The 21,175-nt window shown below is 37.0% G+C and overlaps 1 protein-coding gene and 1 pseudogene across 9 annotated transcripts in view; both read left to right on the top strand.

Annotated features, from left to right (window-relative positions):
• The window catches only part of Rictor (RPTOR independent companion of MTOR complex 2), a 105,569-nt gene that overhangs the window by 55,441 nt on the left and 28,953 nt on the right, over positions 1 to 21,175 (top strand). For all 9 annotated transcript variants that reach the window (XR_003735148.2, XR_003735147.2, XM_037209412.1 and 6 more), the window contains 17 exons: positions 1,364 to 1,533; positions 5,403 to 5,470; positions 6,296 to 6,363; positions 9,516 to 9,598; positions 10,818 to 10,905; positions 11,667 to 11,757; positions 11,851 to 11,917; positions 12,039 to 12,119; positions 14,031 to 14,131; positions 15,790 to 15,955; positions 16,584 to 16,685; positions 16,811 to 16,857; positions 18,276 to 18,411; positions 19,304 to 19,503; positions 19,873 to 19,999; positions 20,508 to 20,672; positions 20,836 to 20,912. Coding sequence is in view for 7 of the 9 variants with exons in the window: in XM_037209412.1 (XP_037065307.1) it covers positions 1,364 to 1,533; positions 5,403 to 5,470; positions 6,296 to 6,363; positions 9,516 to 9,598; positions 10,818 to 10,905; positions 11,667 to 11,757; positions 11,851 to 11,917; positions 12,039 to 12,119; positions 14,031 to 14,131; positions 15,790 to 15,955; positions 16,584 to 16,685; positions 16,811 to 16,857; positions 18,276 to 18,411; positions 19,304 to 19,503; positions 19,873 to 19,999; positions 20,508 to 20,672; positions 20,836 to 20,912 (1,837 nt within the window). In the remaining 2 variants the exon portion in view is untranslated. The remainder of the gene's footprint in view (positions 1 to 1,363; positions 1,534 to 5,402; positions 5,471 to 6,295; positions 6,364 to 9,515; positions 9,599 to 10,817; positions 10,906 to 11,666; positions 11,758 to 11,850; positions 11,918 to 12,038; positions 12,120 to 14,030; positions 14,132 to 15,789; positions 15,956 to 16,583; positions 16,686 to 16,810; positions 16,858 to 18,275; positions 18,412 to 19,303; positions 19,504 to 19,872; positions 20,000 to 20,507; positions 20,673 to 20,835; positions 20,913 to 21,175) is intronic.
• Positions 20,147 to 20,298, top strand: LOC114697367 (annotated as a pseudogene).

Raw genomic sequence — 21,175 nt, 5'->3', positions numbered from 1 at the left:
TAACAGTTCAGTTCTATGTTGAGCAGGCTTGGGCAGTCAGTGTAACTGTTTGCATATCACTGACCCATACCATTCAGATCTGTGCACTGTGTTTCTGAGTGATTTCATCTAACTTTAGAACACAGGAGGAAACCTAATTCTAAAATCATTCAGGAGAATAAACATGACAGATAAAACTATAGAAACATTTTGAAAAAAAAAAAGTGGAGGAGAAAGGAAACTTTCTTTTCATACCTTTTTTTTTTTTGTCCCCCGAGACAGGGTTTCTCTGTGTAGTTTTGGTGTCTGCCCTGGATCTTGCTCTGTAGACCAGGCTGGCCTTGAACTCACAGAGATCCCCCTGCCTCTGCCTCCTGAGTGCTGGGATTAAAGGCATGTGCCACCACTGCCCAGCCTCATACCATGTTTAAGAACTAATTAACATCACTCTTATTTTTTAAGAGAAAAACTTTTTAAAAGTTGCAGATCGTATTTTGAAAAACATGTTGGCATATCATTAAGAATAAAAGCCAAAGCTAGGCATGATAACACATACCTGTCATCTCAGCCCTTGAGAGACAGAACCAGTAAGATACCAAATTCAAAGCCAGCTTGCAAATATAGCAAGACTGTCTCCAAAAAAGGAAGAAAAAAGTATAAAAATCAGTGTGAGAAACATGCTAGGATAATTAGTAAAGTATTTGTGGGGAAAATTGAGTTTGCTATCTCAATGAACCTCAACATCATGACAGATTGAAACAAAGGTAACTTAAGTCATTAAGATGGACACGTGTTGGGCCACATGGCGATAAGACACCTGTAATACCAGCACTCAGGACACAGACAGAATCGTGCAAGACAGGCTGCCTGAGCTCTGTGCTGACTTCCAGGCACTGTTTCCAAAACAAGTTCCACAGCAAAAAGCACAGCCTACATGCAAGGAACAGTGTTGGTCTTCAAAGTAAGAGAGTTTTTCATCTTTAAGTTACAAAGGGGTGTGTGTATGTTTGCACTCAATGTGTACCTTTTTTTTTTTTTAATAAAAGTTAATATACATCATTTGAAACAAATTTTGAAACAACAAATCCTATAAATTATTTGAAAAATCACTAAGGGGCTAATGTCTCCACAGTAAAATGAACTTTGAAATTGAAGAAAAATATTCAGTAAAATATGTCTAAAGAATATGACAAAATTGTTCAAAGACATTTCAAAACTCAGGCTTGTGGAAAAGATAGTGAATGATTCTTAGTTGATATCTTTTACTTGTAAATATAGTTAATAAGAAAGTTTTCAAATCCAAGAGGAAACTTAAGATTTAAGTACAAGTGTAGGTCTTAAATACTTAGTACTATGAATATAATTAGTTTTTCTTTCATTGTAGCACTTCAGAACCCAGAGGTGGTAGCCCTTCGAGGCGGACTAAACACCATCCTGAAAAATGTGATTGATTGCCAGTTAAGTCGAATAAATGAGGCTCTCATTACTACAATTTTGCACCTTCTTAATCATCCAAAGACCCGACAGTATGTGCGAGCTGATGTAGAATTAGAGGTACGCACTTTTAGTGTTTCTAATTTAAAATACAGTTCTTAAAAAATTGAGCCGGGTGGTGGTGGCGCACGCCTTTAATCCCAGCACTCGGGAGGCAGAGGCAGGCGGATCTCTGTGAGTTCGAGGCCAGCCTGGGCTCTCAAGTGAGTTCCAGGAAAGGCGCAAAGCTACACAGAGAAACCCTGTCTCGAAAAACCAAAAAATAAAAAAATAAAAATGTTGCTACCAAGAAGATTTCAGCAACATGCAAAATAGTCCATTTTGTATTAGCCCTAAGAAATTTCCTGAACAAACTAAAGGATGAATGAGATTACACTAAGACATGTGCCTGTATTAGAAATTCATTGTGTTAATATTGTCTATCTTCTGCTAACTATGTTCTGTTTGTTCATTAAACAATACAAAACTTTTTCTAACATAACTACTTTGGGGGCTGAAGAGATGGTTCAGAGGGTAAAACCCTTAACATGTAACCTGACAGCAGCCTGAGTTTGGTTCCGGGACCCACATGAAAGCTGGACTTGGTGTGGCTCAATCCTGTGATCCCAGCACTCCTGGAAAAACATAAGAACTGTCTGGAAGCTTCTGTGGGGAAACTCAGGGGCAGAAACAGCAAGAAGAAGTCTGCCTCAGAAATAAGGTGGGAGGGAGAACAGATCATAGCATGTGTGCACCCATACATCACATATCCCCCCCACACACACACATACACACATACATACTAAATAACGCAAAAGAGAAGAAAACCACTTTGTTTGGCACTATCTGTAATGAATGTATTTTTTTAAAACATGAATATATCTTTAAACAATATGTCACGTGTAAAGTATTTTGCTAATTGAGGTGGAATTTGTATCGTTATCTAAAATAGTAAGGCTACTATATACTTATTATAAGGCGGTATTAACTGAGGATGGCGGCAGCTGGTTATAATCCTAGCATTCATGAGGCAGAGGAGGAATAATGGACTTAGAGGCCAGCCAGGGCTGCTAGTGAGACTGCATTGGAAGGACAGAGCAGCTATCAACCAGTCAGAGCATAGCCCTTTGTTTTGAATATAGCACATTGTTGTTTGTTGAAGATAGCATCCAAAATAAGTTTAAATCAAGGATTTAAGTATAAAATTATCTGTGACTTAAAATGTTTATCATTTTCTAATTATCCTCACCATTTTAGGAAAGGTGCCTTATAAATGTTGTGGTTCTGATTTTATTAGGATCCCACCCCCACCCCCACCCCTCGTGATGGGGTCTTGCTATGATCCCTGGGCTGGTCTCCAGATTGTAGGCTCTGCCTCAGCCCTTCATGTAGGTGGACTATAGGCAGCACCAACATTCTTGGCATTAGGACTACTTTTAAGAACATTACAGATCATAAAACTTCATCAGATTATCATTACTAACGAATATAATAAGCACATTAGTCTCTTAGTGATTTTTAAATGTATTATTCATTGGAGTCTTCTGCCAATGGATATTATTGATCTTTCATAGGATGCTTAGCCTTAATTTTTATCAAGTAGAATAATTAATATTAAAAATTAAAGATTTCATATTTAAAATGGGATGACTCGAAGGTAGTAGCATAGATTCTTTAATTCCATACATTATAAAGCAAACTAGCAAACCTTTACGTAAATGAAAATAGCCTACAAAGACTATGGTAGATTTTTGAATGAACTGTCTTTTGTGCTTACATCATAAATGTCTTTCATATTCTCCCTTAGTAAGATGTCACCCTGGTTTTCAAAGTTAAAAAATTATTTTGAAAGTTAAATGTTCTAAATAACAAATCTTTTTTTTTTTTTTTTTTTTTTTTTTTGGTTTTTCGAGCAGGGTTTCTCTGTGTAGCTTTGCGCCTTTCCTGGAGCTCACTTGGTAGCCCAGGCTGGCCTTGAACTCACAGAGATCTGCCTGACTCTGCCTCCCGAGTGCTGGGATTAAAGGCGTGCGCCACCAACGCCCGGCCCTAAATAACAAATCTTAACAATAGTAACTGCAGTACTTGGCAACCATATAAGCTTACATTTACTTACATATATTTTCTCTATATTCTGCTCTATTTAAATGAGTTGCATAGTTCTTCACATGTAATAAATACTGGCTTCCTTGGCTGTTTATCACTGTCTTCTGTCTTCACCACCATGTCTTCATTGTGGAATCAGTTCAGAGAATGTATTCATTTTATTTATCATATGGACTTTGTTTTCATTCTAAATCAATACCTGTTTTCTATAAAGAACTACTTATAGTACTCTTGTCTCTGCTGCCAGACATCACCTTCCTCTGTTAAAAATAGATGTGCGGTTAACTTAAAGTTTTGTGTCGCAATTTTTAGTTTACCCTAGTATTCATTTGCAGTGAATTTACACAAGTTCTTATGTAAGAGCTTACATTTTTCCTGGACAATTGCTAGTCAGAGTATGTTGGTAGGGGAAATTCACATATGCTTGAGATTAGAAAAATCAAGAGCTTTTGGTGAGTGTGTAGTGCTAAAATAACAAACTGGATAATTTGTAACTAATCCCTTGTTCTTAACATTTACCAGATTCTCAAAGTTGTCAGAATAGATAATGGTCTCAGTTTAAACATAAAAAATAAGTCTTAAAAACATCATTCTTGGGATGGTACATGCCATTAACCTAATACTTGGGAGACAGAGGCAAGCAGATCTCTGAGTTCTAGACCACCCTGGTCTACATAGTGAATTCCAGATCAACCAAGGTTATCTGGAGTGAGACCTTGTCTTTAAAAAAGAGACAGAGAGAGAGAGAGAGAGAGAGAGAGGAGGAGAGGGGGAGGGAGGGAGGGAGGGAGGGAGGGAGGAAGGGAGGAAGGAAGGAAGGAAGAGGAAGAAAGAAAGAAAAAGAAATATCCAATTCTTGGGACTGGAAAGATGGTTCAGTGGTTAAGACCACTCTCTGCTCTTCGAGGAGATCCCAGTTTGAATCCTATGTACCCACCAGGCAAACAGCTCACAGTCTTGTGTAACTCCAAATCCAGTGAGATCTATCTCCTCTGGCCTCTGTGGACACCTACACTCATGTGTGTGCACTTAAATACACATAATTAAAAATAATAAAAAGAAATATTTTTAAAATCCCATTCTCATTGTTAAGGACTAAATAAAGATACCTACATTCTGTTGTAAACCAGTAGCTTTCTGAGACATGGAAACCAAACTGCCAGCTCTCATTAGACCAAGGAATTAGAATTTCGTTGTGGGCAAGGAGATGTCAATAGGAAACTGAAAGAAGATCAATAAAAATAACCAGAGTAAATCACGATGGGGGTGAGTAGCACAGGACACAGCACATGAGACAAAGCATGTCTGGGAAGAGAAGATTGGCAGAAGCAAGGATCCAGAGAAACAATGACTGAGATTTAGTTTCTAGATTTAACTACGTTTTGCAAATAGAACATAAAAGAAAGTAAGTTATTAGACATTCCTTTTTAAGACTGCTAAGTCCAGATCACGTAAACTCTGAAGAGCAACTTGAGAAGAAAAAACTGACAGAAAGACACGTTGCTTCAAAGAACAAATCTGACAGCTGATTCCTAACAGAAGAAATGGAAACGCATACTTGGTCGGGAGCATCACATTGAGTGCTGAAGGAAGACGACTGCCAGCCCAGTCCAGAATCACTCATGTCTGTGTCTGTTTTGTTTTAGATGCATATCATACCTTAGTTTATGAATTAAAAATTCAGTTTGTACCTCAAAGTACGCCACAGTTTTAAAATGAATTTGAAGAACAAATGTCTTAAAGTTAATCCACTTAAAGATATAGAGAACTGGAATTTTGTGTTATAGAAAAAAATGCTTTTTATAATAAAAATTCTTTGTGCTTCTCTTTCCTTTTCTAATTAGCGAATTTTAGCACCCTATACTGATTTCCACTACAGACACAGTCCGGATACAGCTGAAGGACAGCTCAAGTAAGTACCGTGGTTTCCGCTAGGGCGGGAGGGTGTGCGTCTATTTTGTGCCGTTTACACTGCTTATGTACAGAGCTAGGGCAGTGGGAGTAGAAGTGAATGTCCTGTCTCACAGCTTACGGTGTACTTCTCAGAGTTACACGGTACAAGTGCAAGGAAAGCCTTGTGAAACTTTACCGTTCATTCGTCATCTCCAAAGTACCACAGTGCTGGGTTCCTCCTAGTAACTGTTTGGTGACTGCAGGTTCCTGAGCCTGCTGTGTAGAAAAGCTGAAGAGAGTGCAGGTTGACAGCTCCCTCGGCAGGCTCGTGGTTCCAGAGCATCCCTGCCCCATGGCTGCTTTCTCAGCTGCCTGTGCTCTGCTGCTCATTGAAGCACATCGAAGTAGTTTTCAGGAGGTCAAGATTCACAACTTAGTTATAAATCATGGTGTGGATTTTGTTTCTGTTTATTGATTTATTTAGTTTTGCCTTACTGTGTTATCTCTGGCTAGCCAGGAACCTGCTATGTAACCCAGTCAGTCCTTGAACCTGCAGCAATTCTCTTGTCTATCTCCTAAGTGCCGAGGTCACAGGTGTGCGCTGGCACAGGTGTACACTGCCACACGTGGCTTATGTTGTCAATTTAAAATTGAAGATCAGTTTATTCTAATAGTTGAGTAATAGGCTTTAGAGTAACCTGGTCTTTTTAAAACTTCTTGTTTTGATTTCAAGTATAAACACTTAACATTAATGATAGATTTTCCTCTGATACATTACCAGCGAAAACTTACCTCATTTTAAATCTTGTGTCTTCACTAATTCCCCACCCCAACCCTCCAACAGAGAAGACAGAGAAGCACGATTTCTAGCCAGTAAAATGGGAATCATTGCAACATTCCGCTCATGGGCAGGTAGGTTCATATGTTGCTCAGTGATGTCAAAGAATAAGCCTTACTTAGTTTTTCAAGTGTTTAATTGTTGTAGCATCTAATTTAAATACAAATGTAGTTTTACATTTATGGTATTATAACCAAGGAGATTTACACAAAATGATTAAAACACAGTGAAGAAAGTTTATAATAAGTAGGATATTGCATTCTGTATATACACACTCATTACATTTGCAAGTCACTGTACTAATGATTCCCTGGACACTTTAAGAAAAATCCAGCATGGTCTACATTCCCAATGAAGACTCCCAAAGTAAAAGACAAAACTCATGGGTCATAATGTATTGCTGAAGCTTTTACTTAAAAATGGTGTAGTAATGTCATTAATAGTAACTATGTTAGGCTGGGTGTTAGGAGTCTCAAACTTCGTTGTTACTTGTTTTGAACCCAGGGCTTTCTTTGTGCATGATAAGCAAGAGCTCTGTTCTCGAGCCTTGTCTCCAGCTCACCAGATTTTTTTAGTATAGGGATTATACATGTTTCATCTTTCTATGGAGTAAAAACCAATTTTTTCATAAAGTAATATGGCCATTGACTTATTTTCTGTCAATGGTTACCTTCACAGTATTACTGCAGAGAGAGCTTATAAAGGAACATTAACCATAAGCAGAACAAGGAAATGTACTTAAATATTTCCGTGTACTTAAGTAATCCTACCTTACAAATATTTTTTTCGATACAAGTATTTATCCTAGCCACTTGGCTTTGGCTAGTGTGTTTCCAGTGTGCTTCTTCTGCTCTCTTAGAACCTCAATGAAAACCTGCCCTACCTGTTAACACTTACCTTCATATACAGCTGAAAGGTTGTATGTGAACCTGAGAGTAAACGTAGTATTTTTCATACTTATTCTAACTCATTTTTTAAATTGCCAAAACAAAATACCAAAAAATAGGTGATTTATTTTAAAATGAAGATTTATGTAGTGTCTACTTCTGGAGGCTGAAATGTTCAACAATGTGGCATTAGCATCGTGTGGAGAGAACCATAGGCTGCAAGCTGTGGTCTTTGCTCTCAGAGTTACTTTGAGGATTTGTTAAGATGGCCTCATCTAGTCCTAATCACCTCTCAGAAACCGTCAACGTGTATTTGGAGCTCGGTTTCTGCCATATGATCATTGAGGTGCCTCCATGCTAAGTGTAGAGCAGTGCATCACTAACCCCCAGGTCCTCTTTTAACATAGACACAACTTAAGTCATCCTCTTTGCCCTTACTCCAGGATGTTTTTTTTTTCCCTGTCATTAAGTACCCTCTATTATCCCTTGGCTTTACCGTGGATACAGCTGTTTTTGTTTTTTCAAAACACGTTGCACTGTGCTTTAACCATCAACATAGCCCAACTGCTCGCTCCTCCGCCTTCCTTTGTCTAGACTCCACTCTGTCAGTCTCTTTTTAAAATTCATCTGATACATTCTTACTAAATTTCTTTCTCCAAATGTCCTTATATATTGATTTGTGACTAGAAACTTTAAAAGTTAGATGCTTTCTACCCTCTACTGAACTAAGAAAAATAAAGCATTTCAAGTTACATCCTTGAAAATAACTTTCTAACAAAAATATTTTCCAAAATAATGTTTAGATTCTGTGACAGTATTTATGAATTAAATAAAGTTTTGCAGTGTTAATTCAATGGTAGATTTCAAGTTCCACATAACTGATGAAGCAGTAATTTCAGCAGCTCAGATTTTCCACAAGTGTCAACAGTGAGGAAGGTTTATATAAACCCTTACCATAGTCTCGGGTTTCTCCAACCACTGTCAGATAGCAAAGTGTGAGAAGTGCACTTCAAGAACTCAAGCACTGAATTCTGCTTACTGTGTTGAACTTGAATTCTGATTCTAAGTCCAAAGAGAAATTATAGATTGTTCATGCATACAGACATACAAATTGAGCATCCTTAATATGAAATCCAAAATGCTACAATACCTGAGATTTTTTGAGCGATGACATAAATAGAAAATTCTACATGTGAGCTCATGTGATTAATTGCACTCATAACACAAGAACATTGAATTTAGTCTCTAGGATATGCATATAAAGTACATATGAAGCATTTATGTTGGGTCCATAGCTGAGTTGTCCCATGACACATGTGCAGGTATTCTGAAGTTTGAAAGAAAAATAATCAGGATCTGAAACATACCTGGTTCTAAAAGATTTTGTTAATGGATACTCAGCCATTGCAGTGGTGACTGAGAGTTACAGAATCCTGTGTGACTATTCAGAATCATTTCCCCTGGCATTTTAATACAAAATGTTGGAAAGAATTTTGAAAAATGAAGTGGTTAGCATGTATTCCCCCTGTGTAGATTTTGTATCTGTCTCCACTGTTTGTGTGTCAGTCTTTCTGTGTCTCCATCATCCCATCTAAGTTTCTGTGATGGACTGTGAAGAAGCTTGCAGATGCTGCCAGCGTTTTTTAGTCCTGAAAGAGGTGTACGTGTGTCCTGTTGGTTACCGCTCAGGAAGTACAGAGGCACTGCTGTGCACTGTCATCGGTCTGTGTGAGCTCAGTTGCTCTGCATCCTTTTCAGTGCTGCTGTTGCAGTCTGGTGTAGTGTTAGTGGCCTCACTGATGCCTTTTGCATTTCATGGTAATTAATGATACTGAGCATTTTATGCTTGCTTATCACCTATGTACATACCTTGTGACATAAAATTTTAGTATGTACAAAGTTCTGTAACTTAAACTCTTTGATCCATGAATTTTATTTGGAACATGTTACTTATATGTGCATTCAGTTGATTTTAGAATTAAGTTTGACAAATGTCGTGGGTTTTTTTTTTTCTTTTTTATTATAGTCTGAGGAGTATTAGATAGAGAAAATACCATTTTTTTTTTTCTTGTGTTCTTACTTCCAGAGAAGCATTCATTTGTAGCCACTTTGTTGTTTATCAGCTTCTGGATATGAAATAGAAATTGGTGAGGAATTTAGGTGATGAAATTAATGACAATTTCCAATTTTTGGAGATACTCTGAGAATACTTAGTATTCTTTAGTTATATATCAATTATAATAACCAAATAGTATAATTTAACTTGGAAAATAATCACAGATTTTATAATATATTATTGTAGAATTTCTTTTTTTTTTTTTAACTTTTATCCTCCTTAGGTATTATTAATTTATGTAAACCTGGGAACTCTGGGATCCAGTCTCTAATTGGAGTACTTTGCATACCAAATATGGAAATAAGGGTAAGTAACAGTTAATGTAATTCTTACATGCCTGGACCCTTAAAAGTTACATTAGGGACTGGAGAGAGGGTTCATTTTTAAGAGTGGACTATGTCCTGCTCTTGCAGAACCCTCAGCCTCGGTTCTCGGCACACCTGTCATAGCTGCCTATGACTACAGTTCCAGTAGAGGCTAATGCCTCTGGTCTCTGCCATCATCTGCACTCATGAGCACACACACAGATTGTCTTAGAAATCCTTGGTGAAGTTCTTCCTCAAGTTGGTAATTTTTAGTTTAGAGCATTTTTCAGTATGTGACTACTTAATAGTAATATTTGAATCACTTAAAATACTGTTAGGAGTGACAATTTTATTCAAATTTGAGTTAAATATAAATTATTAAAACAATGCAAGTAAAACAGAAGGACATTCTTAATTTTAAAAGAGTCAAACAGAAATACACATAACAAAAAGTAGATGTATATTTATGTAGTCATGCTTTGTAATTTATATATTTTTGATACCACGTTGCCATGATTTTATTTCAAAGATGGTGGTTTTCACTAAAACTAAGTTACTTATGTGTTGATTAGATATATTCCTAAATTATTATAATTAGGACATTCATATTAAGTAACTAAAACCAAATTGAATATGGAGGGAAAAATACATTAACTCTTAAGTTCTCTTTTCCTTAATTGTTTTTGTTTTAATTTTGTTTCTCCATTTTACCTCCTAGTTTTTTCTTTAAATGAGCTGTACCTGTAGCTGAAAAAAGCTGTGAGAAAACATTGGCTAGCTATGCTTCGCTTAAAATGTGAAATAAAACACACTAAATCATGGAAGTGGGAGGGTACGCTTATAAACTGGAACATCTCTGATCAAAGAACAAAAGGAACAATTTTATTGATCCTTTTTGAGGTGTTGGGAATCTCAGACCTTGGGACATTGTAGGCAAGTAGTTTGTCGCTGAGCCACACCCCTGCCCATCACCTGACTTCCATCTCTGTACATGGAAAGAACTGATATCTGTTTTCAGAATTGCACAATGGTGATAAGGAAACAGTTTTTTGAAAAAAAATTAAATAATTTATTAAATATTTAGTAATTATCCCTTTCCTAATACAGTATTGATAGAATGTGATAGGTATCTTTTTATTACTTTTGTTACGCTGTGAACATGATCTTTTTAATCAAATACTTTTTCTAAAGAAATAAGTGAACTGTATTTGCTTTTCTAGCGAGGTCTGCTTGAAGTGCTCTATGATATATTTCGTCTCCCTCTACCTGTTGTGACAGATGAGTTCATAGAAGCCCTGCTCAGTGTAGGTAAGTACGAGCATGCACTGGGATCTGTGGCTTACTGGAATGTAAGTGACTTGATGGAAACAAATACTAAATGGTAAATACTAACCACTTTCTTTTTTTTTGGACGGTAGAGAATTATCAAATTCATAAGATACCTAAGTCCCCAAATGAAGGAAGTTACAACTGCATACACTTTTTTTTTTGGTTTTTCGAGACAGGGTTTCTCTGTGTAGCTTTGCGCCTTTCCTGGAACTCACTTGGTAGTCCAGGCTGGCCTCGAACTCACAGAGATCCGCCTGGCTCTGCCTCCCGAGTGCTGGGATTAAAGGCGTGCGCCACCACCGCCCGGCCTGCATACACTTTTATAAATAGTTCTATGTCATGTGTGTGTTGCATGTGAGTGCACAGGTGTGTTCACTCCATATGGGGAGGCCAGAGAAGGCCATCAGGCATCTTCCTCTGTCATCCCCTTATTGCTATGGGATAGTCTTACTGAACTAGGGGCTGATTGTTTCAGCTAGTCTGGCAGACCCTTGAGCTCTCCAGATCTGCCTGTGTCCACTCTTGTATGCCACTGTCACAGGCACACACACTACTTGACAAGCCGTGGCATTATACAAGTGTTCATGTAACAGACCCAAGTAACCACACCCTTGCCAATCATGACATAGTCTCTACCACTGATTATTTTTAAAACCCCTTTGAAGTTTTTTTGTAGCCTGAATAGCTGATAGTCCTACACTCATCTGTTTCACTGTTACTACCTATTTTAACTCCTTTAGATCCAGGAAGGTTCCAGGACAGTTGGAGGCTTTCAGATGGCTTTGTAGCAGCTGAGGCAAAAACCATTCTTCCCCATCGTGCTAGATCCAGGTAGAATCTAGATATAAAAATGACTCATTTATTATCATTACTGCTTTAACGTTATGTAGAACATTTAAATTGTTTATGTGTTTCTGTTTCTAGGCCAGACCTCATGGATAATTATTTGGCACTGATACTTTCTGCATTTATTCGTAATGGACTTTTAGAGGTAATATTTACAAACCTTTATTCTGTCAACAAAATTCTTTAGAGTGAGAAACAGATCTGCTAAAGAAATGTGTCCAAATATACCGTTGTGCAGTGGTGATGCTTTCTTCTTGCCTTCATAGGGCTTGGTTGAAGTGATAACAAACAGTGATGACCACATCTCAGTTAGAGCGACCATTCTTTTAGGAGAGCTCTTACATATGGTAAGTTAGTGACTTCTGGTTATGTGGTTTGAACTTTGAGGATTTTAAATGATAAAACAGGTTAGTTAACTGGCATTACTTTTTGATAATTCAGACAGTACATTTTCATTTTGCTAAAGCCTTTAGTACATATTCCTGATAGAGATGTATGTGTCAATATTAACTAATTTTGTAAATGTAACAAGTACTGAATGTTGATTTTTTCTTTTTCTTTAACCTCTTTTGATGTTGATATTTGGATCCTGTAAATCTTGATTACATTCAGAAAAGCATGAAGAAAACAAGAAATAAAAATTATAAAACCATGAATTTTATTTCAGTCTTCTAGAAATGTAATCCATATATTGTAGTGATTTCTTGACCTTCAGAAAGTTTAGCGAAAAAGTTCTAAATATAATTGTCATACCTGAGTATCACAGGTTTTCATAAACTAATAGTTTTAGGTTCAGAGAATGAGATTCTTTGGGTAGAAGCCTCAGATAGGCTTCCATGGTTTTTTGACCTTACTAACTACTAGAAACTAGAGGCTATGGGCACCTTTCTGTACTCTCAGTAAACTGAGTTAGGAAGGAATTGTGCATTATAAGAATTTGTACCTGTAGGTCACTAAAAGTTGATAAAATACTAAATAAAAAGGACTTTGAACTCGTTTAGGAAGAAGTGATTTTTTGGCAGATCTTTTCATATACATCATGGCCTGCTTTTATTGGCAGAGTTATTTTTTGTTTGTTTTTTGTTTTTGTTTTTTAATTGTTTCTGGCTGGGCATGGTAGCACACAATCTTAATCTTAATCACATCACTCTGAAAGCAGAGGCAAGTGGAGCTCAGAGCTTGAGTCCAGCCTGGTCTACATAGTGAATGTCAGAACAGCCAGAGCTACATAATAGACACTGTCTCCAAAACCAAAAAAGTGTGTCTGTTTCCTCCTTTTTTCCCCCAACTCTTTATCCCTCCATAGCATCTGAGCTGTATATGGGGTAAAGAATTAAACAGTATATAAACTCTGTCTTTTTATCAATGACTTAGTCAGCCACGTTCTCTGATCTCATTCAGCACTAAACAGTACTGCAGATTCTCAAGTCAGATGAGCTGTATGTTGGGTCTCAAGACACCATTTCCTATAAAGATACCAGTATTCATTTCTTTTTTATGGAGGAATCTTTTTATATGAATTTCATCTTTTTCCTCAAACCTCAGGATTCTGTGATTCTCATTGAATATAAAAGGTGGCTATATTAAAGGATAGCAATATGAGTTCACTGCTTATTATCATATCTTCTCTCATTTATATTTACTAAATGTATTTACTGGTAGGAAGCTAGTTGGGTAGTGAAATTTTGCCTAGCACCAGAAGATAATGTTTCTATTTAAGTATTGTTGCTGTATGAGACCAGCATGTTCTGAGAAGGTTGATACTGCTTCTGGTCTTTTCTCAAATATGATGCTTGGCTACATAATTCTCATTTAAGAAGTGAGTTTGGTGCCTTTTGGAAGCCATATTTAATAATAAAAGATATTGTTTTTGATATATGAAAATTGGTTGTATGATTAACTTTTGTTCTTATTGTTTTAAAAAAATTTTGTGTGTACCTATGGGTGCATGTATGCAATTGTGACATGGTGCATTGGGGGTTAAAGGACAACTTTGGAGGAGTTGGTTCTCACTTTCTGCCATGTGGGTCCTAGGATAAAACTCAGGTCCTCGCATTTAATGGCAAATACCTTGTCCTGTGGAGCCATCTCACTGACTCCAACCTGTCCTCCTTACTGGAATTCAATGGGATTAAAAATTATAATTATGTGTGGGTGGAAATAAGTCCATGAAAAGCCTTGAGTTTTATTAGTCTTACAAACATATGGTTATTCTGTAGGAGACTAAATTTGTTTATAAAATGTCATGTTCTGTATAGGCAAACACAATTCTTCCACATTCGCATAGCCATCATTTGCACTGCTTGCCAACCCTTATGAATATGGCTGCATCATTCGATATTCCCAAGGAAAAGAGACTGTAAGTACTAGAGCCTTATCAAAGTGTGCTTAACATATTTGATACCTTCCTAGATAATCTTCTTTTTAACCAGGGAGAGAAAACAAGCAGTGTGGACAGGTTATACTTGGAAATTCCCTTTGCAAACCTCAAGAAGGGAAAGTAACAGTTCTCAAAATATTTAATAATTTGTATTTGAGACTAAAATCATTAGTAAATGATATATTGACCCATTTCTTCCATGTTTCTGAACAAAGACAAAGGTTTTCCTGTATGACTGAAGTGGTGAGTTTTTGTTTTTGTTGTTACTGTTTTAATTTGTTTGTGTTTATGATCTGGAAAAAGTTACATATGTCAAGCACATTTTCCCCTGGTAATGTAAGTGAAATGTAGTTCATTAACTCTTTGGAACTATGAACTTTTCTTTAAAATTAAACATTCTTCAAAAGTTTAATTACCTTTAGTGAAATAAATGCTTACAAATGGACCAATAGTTAGTTGTTTTAATTTTGCCAAAAAATAGACTGGAGACATATTGTTCAGCTGAACATTGTAGTTCTAACTGGAGGCTTACAGTGTACTGAAGCTTTCAAATTCCTTTTGTCGTTCCATGATGGAAGTGAATGCTTTCTTAAACCTGGTAGTTCTAAACCCTCTCAAATCAAGGTCAGATCTCAGAGATCATTAGGAATAAAAAATTATGCTTAAAATAACAGAATAGTAATAGTCCTAAGTTTCTCTTTTTTAGCTTCCTAAGTCCTCTTTACCTAAGACAGATTAAGTACTTGCCAACCTGAACTGCATCCTAAGAGTTTTAAACTCTATGTATCAAGAATTCTAGAGTTGAGACTTAGTTGCTGCCAAATTCTTCAAAACTGTACTTTTCCATATAACATAGAAATCATTAAATAACTCTAAACGATCCTAGTTATGGTCGTTAGTCAATGCTGAAGATAGAGATAGTTCATTTGCTACTAGGATAATTGATTATATTGATGGGCAGTGAAGTTCTATTGCAACTTCATGTAAACAAAAATCAGTCTCAAGTAGAAAATAGACTATGTGAAAAACAAAGCTTTACAGCATTAATAAGAAAACCGGGTTCTCGACTTTATGTAAATACCTGTGAGTACATATGTGTTTTGGGGGCGGTGCACTTGGCATACATGTAGAAGCAGGGTGTTTTACTCTTATTTTCTCCACCTTACATTATGAGGCAGGATCTCTCACTGAACCAGGAGCTCAGCCTTTTGGCTAGGCTGGCCAAGTAGCCACTGATTTTCAGGACCTGGACTCTGCTTTTTTTCACCTCAAGCACTGAGGTTACAGGTGCACTGCAGTGCCAGCTTTTTTGTGGGTACTAGGGTTCCAGATTCAGGTACCCCTGATACTTGCAACTGTCTTGCCAATACTGCATAAGGACTTCTTAAAACCAGTACACAAAATGAGCCCACCGCCTTAGAAGAAAAGACTAGGAAGTGAAAGTTTGAATCAAAGTGAGAGTCTTTATGTAAACCGGCAGTACTGATGTGTTGTGATTATGCTCCATGCTTGAGTAAATGTTTCAGTTTGCTTAGTAATCTCTATTCTTGAATTTATGTAAGTTTAAGTAACTTCGCAACCATTACTTTAAAAGTATGCTAGTCTTGCTCTAGTGTTGATTTTTCTTTCCTCCTCAGTCGAGCCAGTGCAGCTCTGAACTGTTTAAAACGCTTCCATGAAATGAAGAAGCGAGGACCTAAGCCTTACAGCCTTCATTTAGATTACATCATTCAGAAAGCCATTGCAACACACCAGAAACGGGATCACTACCTTCGAGTTCAGAAAGATATATTTGTTCTCAAGGTACCTACAGGAATGTTAGTTTCCTAACTCTCAACACCTGGATTGGAGTGTGCTTACACTTGTCTGGGTTTTCAATTTCATTCAAGCATATGGGTTTTCAAATTGGTAGTTTGACCATGCAGAGGAACCTGGAGCTGGTTTAGGTGTATATGAAGGTAAAGTTTGTGTTGCAGATGTTTGTGTGAGACCAGAGAACAACTGTGTGCTCTTCCTCAGACACCACGTACCTTGAGTTATTTGTTTTTGTTTATTTTTGAGACAGAGTCTCTAACTGACTAAAAACTCACTGCATAGGCTAGATGGGCTGGGCTGGCCAGCAGCCCAGCATTCCCCATTGTACCTTCTTCCACCGTGCTGGGGTGACAAGTGTGTGTCACCAGTCTCAGCATGTGTGGGTTCTGGGGATTGAACTCAGGTCCTCTTGCTTGTAAGGCAAGCACTTTAGTAACCATCTCCCTGCCCTAGGGTTTTTTTTTTTTCTTTTCTTTTAATTTTTATTAGCTTTTTGAAAATAAATAGTTATTGAGAGTCATTGATGATGCCCCCCTCCCCTTCTCGTTTTTAAAGTTAGTTTTCTGATGTGAGCATAGATTGCTTCATTGACCTTCTTACTATCTGGTGATTGTAGGACACAGAAGAAGCTCTTCTAATAAACCTTAGGGATAGCCAAGTCCTTCAACATAAAGAAAATCTCGAATGGAATTGGAATCTCATTGGGACCATTCTTAAGGTATGATAGAATACTTCCTGAAGATTGCTAAATTGTCTTCATTTTATTGCTTTCATTTATTATAGTTATATGCTTAGGAATTGTTAAATATATATTATTTAATGTAAGATATTATGTTTTTCTAGTGGCCAAATGTAAATCTAAGAAACTATAAGGATGAACAGTTGCACAGGTATGTAAATGCTATTGTGCCTTTAAATTTGAAGAACTGAATTTATATTGTGGTTAATGCCTGCTGAAAGTAATCATTGATTTTTTTTTAAAAGATGCTTATATTTTATGTTCAGTCTTATAATCAGATGCACCAGCTAATTTTCTTGTTACTTATATTCTTCTTCCAGCTATGATCTTTATCATAAGTTACTTAGGCTGGGGTAGCTTTATATGGGTCATGGTCTTAATCCTGACACAAGGATGGCAATAAGATATGGTGTCTGTTTTTATTGGAACACTTGTGCTTGCACGCACCTCATCTTCTGAGAGCTGTCTCTCCTTCCTAACTCTGCTTATCGGCACTATAACACATGCTGATGTCAGAGCACAGAGCATGGAAATCCACTTCACTGTAAAGCATGCTGACTTCATGGCACTCTCAACACATGAAGCTGCCACACTGTAAAGCATGCGGATGTCGTAGCACAGAGCAGGGGAAGCCACCATACTGTAAAGCATGCGGACTTCATGGCACTCTCAACACATGAAGCTGCCACACTGTAAAGCATGCGGATGTCATAGCACATGCAGCATGTGAAGCTGCTCTTTGCTGCACCTGTGTGCTTTTACTCCTGAATGACTAAACGGCTACTGTTTCCAATCTCCTTGGATAAAAAGGCCTTTACTTTGTCTAGAGAAGTCCATACCATTTCTTATATTGTATTCAAATTTAATGATACATAACTTAATGGTTATATCAGGTTTTGAAAAATATATAGAATAGACAAGTTACAGTGAAATTAAGCATGTTACTCATGATATTCTTTAAGTATAAAATAATGATATCTTAGTAAATTTGCTTTGTAACTCTTGTACATAGCTACCTCTCTGGGTTACACTGTAGTGGATGAAGTTACGGTGAATTATATTAAGTGAGCACAACAATGAAAGTTAGTGGAAAGTATGAAAGTATGTCATAAATTGAGTTAAGTCGATGTCTGTAGGAGGCTTCCTTATATCTCTCCAGCCTTTCAGTCTAGATGTGTTATCTCAGTTTACAGTTTTGTTGCTGTTGGGGATGTGGTGGTGGTTTTTAGTTTTGGACTTTTGAGGCACAGATTTGCTATGTAGCCCAGGCTAGCCTGAAACCCACTAAATGGCCTATCCTGGCTTTGAGCTATTGCTCTGTCTGCCCTTACCTCCTGACGGTTGAGGCTTTTAAATGTATGCCCATGTCTGGTTATGTCTGCCCTTTCCCTACTAGGTCTCACTGTAAAATTCTTATTCAACCAACATGTTTTCCAGTGATTCCTTTTTTAAATGTTGTGAAGTGTACCATACCAAGGTGCTTAGCAATTTTCCTTACCTGTGCTCAAGATTCTTGTCAAAATAATTGTTTGATTTCCTACTTTGTTGCTAATTTCATCTTGATTTTAGGTTCGTGCGTAGACTTCTTTATTTTTACAAGCCCAGCAGTAAACTGTATGCTAGTCTGGATCTGGATTTTGCCAAGTCCAAGCAGCTCACAGTTGTCGGTTGTCAGTTTACAGAGTTTCTTCTTGAGTCTGAAGAGGTAAGCCTTCCAGAGACTTTGACAGCACATAGTTTTTGTTGACCCTGCCCCTTCTTTTCCCCCTCTATCACCACCCTTTAATACACACTTTTTTTTTTTTTTCTTTTTAAAGAAAAGCCATACTACATAGCTCTGGCTGGCCTGGATTCACTATGTAGGCAACATTAGCCTTGAACTCAACAATCTGTCTGTCTTGAGCGCTGTGGTTAAAGTGTATACCATCACTTCTGCCCTGTTTTACTTTTTTTTCCTAGTTGGTATAGGCTCTGTTTGAAATACAAGCTTAGGCCTTTAATCCCAGCACTTGGGAGGCAGAGGCAGGCAGATCTGTGAGTTCGAGGCCATCCTGGTCTCCAAAGCGAGTTCCAGGAAAGGCGCAAAGCTACACAGAGAAACCTTGTCTCGAAAAACCAAAAAAAAAAAAAAGAAGAAGAAGAAGAAGAAGAAGAAATACAAACTTAGACCTATATTTGAATCCCAACTTAGTTCACCTAGATAAGAAACTTTAGGGAATTATCCACGCTCTAGATGGCCTGGTTTACTCTCAGATAAGATGGGGAAATGGAAAAATAAAGAGAATCTCCAGATAGTTTTTTTTGGGGGGGGGGAGGGGTTGTGGGGGGGAGACAATTTCTCTGTGTAACATTCCTGGCTATCCTGGAACTTGCTTTTTAGACCAGGCTGGCCTGGAACTCACTGAGATCTGCCTCCTTCCACCTCCCAAATGCTAGGAATAAAGGTGTGCACTACCACCGACTGGCTACTTACTTTTTTTTTTTTTTTTTTTTTTTTTAATTCAAAGGCTTAAACTCTACAAATTCAGTGTTTCTGTTACCAGTGACTTCCATCACTAAGATTTCTATGGCTATAAGAGATGACTTTCTAATTACAGGATGGGCAGGGATACTTAGAAGATCTCGTGAAAGATATTGTTCAGTGGCTCAATGCATCATCTGGGATGAAACCTGAGCGAAGCCTTCAGAACAATGGTTTGCTGACCACCCTTAGTCAACACTACTTCTTATTCATTGGAACACTCTCCTGTCATCCTCATGGTGTTAAAATGCTGGAAAAATGCAGTGTCTTTCAGTGGTGAGCAGTCTCCCATTGTGTGGCAGAGTGAACCTAAACTTTGGTCTTAATGAGTCCAGATACACAGTATGGTTTTTATTTAGTCTGTATATGTGGTAAATACTTTTCTCAGAAATATTTATTTATATAGGATTTAAAAAATGTATGCTGAATTATTTTCACATGTCCATTTCCTAAAATAGTAATCATCTAATGGATTCATTAATGAATGAATCACCTGATGGGTAGCTGTGTATCTAATCAGGTTGTCTGTTTGAAAATGCATAATTTTCTATTTGTTAGTCATATTTCAGTTAAACTGGAGAAAAATTTATTGAAATTGTTAATGAATCAACACAATAATTTGTAATACATTTTCTTCTTTTTTAGTCTTCTTAATCTTTGCTCCTTGAAAAACCAAGATCACCTGCTGAAACTCACTGTTTCTAGCCTAGACTATAGCAGAGATGGATTAGCCAGAGTGATTCTTTCAAAAATTCTCACAGCAGCTACTGATGTGAGTATACCATGGGAGATAAAACTGCAGTTTTATATCAGTCCATTCCAATATTTTAGAAACTATAGGCTAAGTCACTGTCAATTTTATACTAAGTAAACTAAGAATATGGCATGGAAATTGAGTTAACCCTAACTTTTAGTTGCTATACTTAGCTAGCAAGGGACATTCTGTGATCACAAAAATGGTTTTTCTAGGGTCCATCATTCTCAATATATGCTACCCCTGTGATTTCCCAAAATACAAGAAATTTGATGCATAATTTGTGGTAGTTTAGGATTGCACTCACATATTCTGTTCAGTAAACATTTTTTAATGCCTCTGAGGAACTCCATATAGAACCCTTTTAAGTTAAAAGAATGAGGCTGCTAGTTAGAAAAGGAATGTTAATATCAGATACTAGCTGTACCCTGAATTCAGTCCTTCTGTCCTTTGCAAGTAGAAGAGCTTTTTCAAAATGATACTAGATGTCTATGATGACTTTTAATGTGTTCCTTTATCTCTCTAGGCCTGCAGACTGTATGCAACAAAACATTTAAGGGTTTTATTGAGAGCTAATGTTGAATTCTTCAACAATTGGGGAATTGAGTTACTAGTGACTCAGCTACATGATAAAAACAAAACAATTTCTTCTGAAGCGCTGGATATCCTTGATGAAGCTTGTGAAGACAAGGTAAAGTTGAGTTGTATTGTTGTTATAATGAAACATTTAGGCCGAAGTTTATTAAAATATTCCATTTTAATTGGCAATATCACAAAAGCACAGTATGGAAAAGTGTTTTGTAACAGAATATGCTGTCCTTGCATAATTATTAACTTGATGATCATCCCTTTAGGCCAATCTTCATGCTCTTATTCAGATGAAACCAGCCTTATCCCACCTTGGAGACAAGGGCTTGCTTCTCCTCCTGAGGTAAGTATTAAGTACATTTTCTTATGGTGATATTCTCCTGGTCATGTATATTAATGTTAGATCCAAATCTGACTAGGAAATACTCTGAATTTATTTTAAATTTCTGAACCAGGCCTATTTTAGAATTGAGCTGTTCCTTGTTTTGTTTGTGTGCTTGTGTTTAGTATATGTCTCATGCTTTTCGTGAAGTTTTCTTTATTTTTATCAGGTTCGGTCTTTTTGCAAAATTTATCTGTTTATTTATCTATCTATTGTGAAATTTA

Source organism: Peromyscus leucopus, chromosome 11 (assembly GCF_004664715.2).
Source record: "Peromyscus leucopus breed LL Stock chromosome 11, UCI_PerLeu_2.1, whole genome shotgun sequence".
Taxonomy (NCBI): domain Eukaryota; kingdom Metazoa; phylum Chordata; class Mammalia; order Rodentia; family Cricetidae; genus Peromyscus; species Peromyscus leucopus.
Note: the sequence above shows the minus strand (reverse complement) of the source record. Positions and strands in the feature narration are given on the sequence as shown.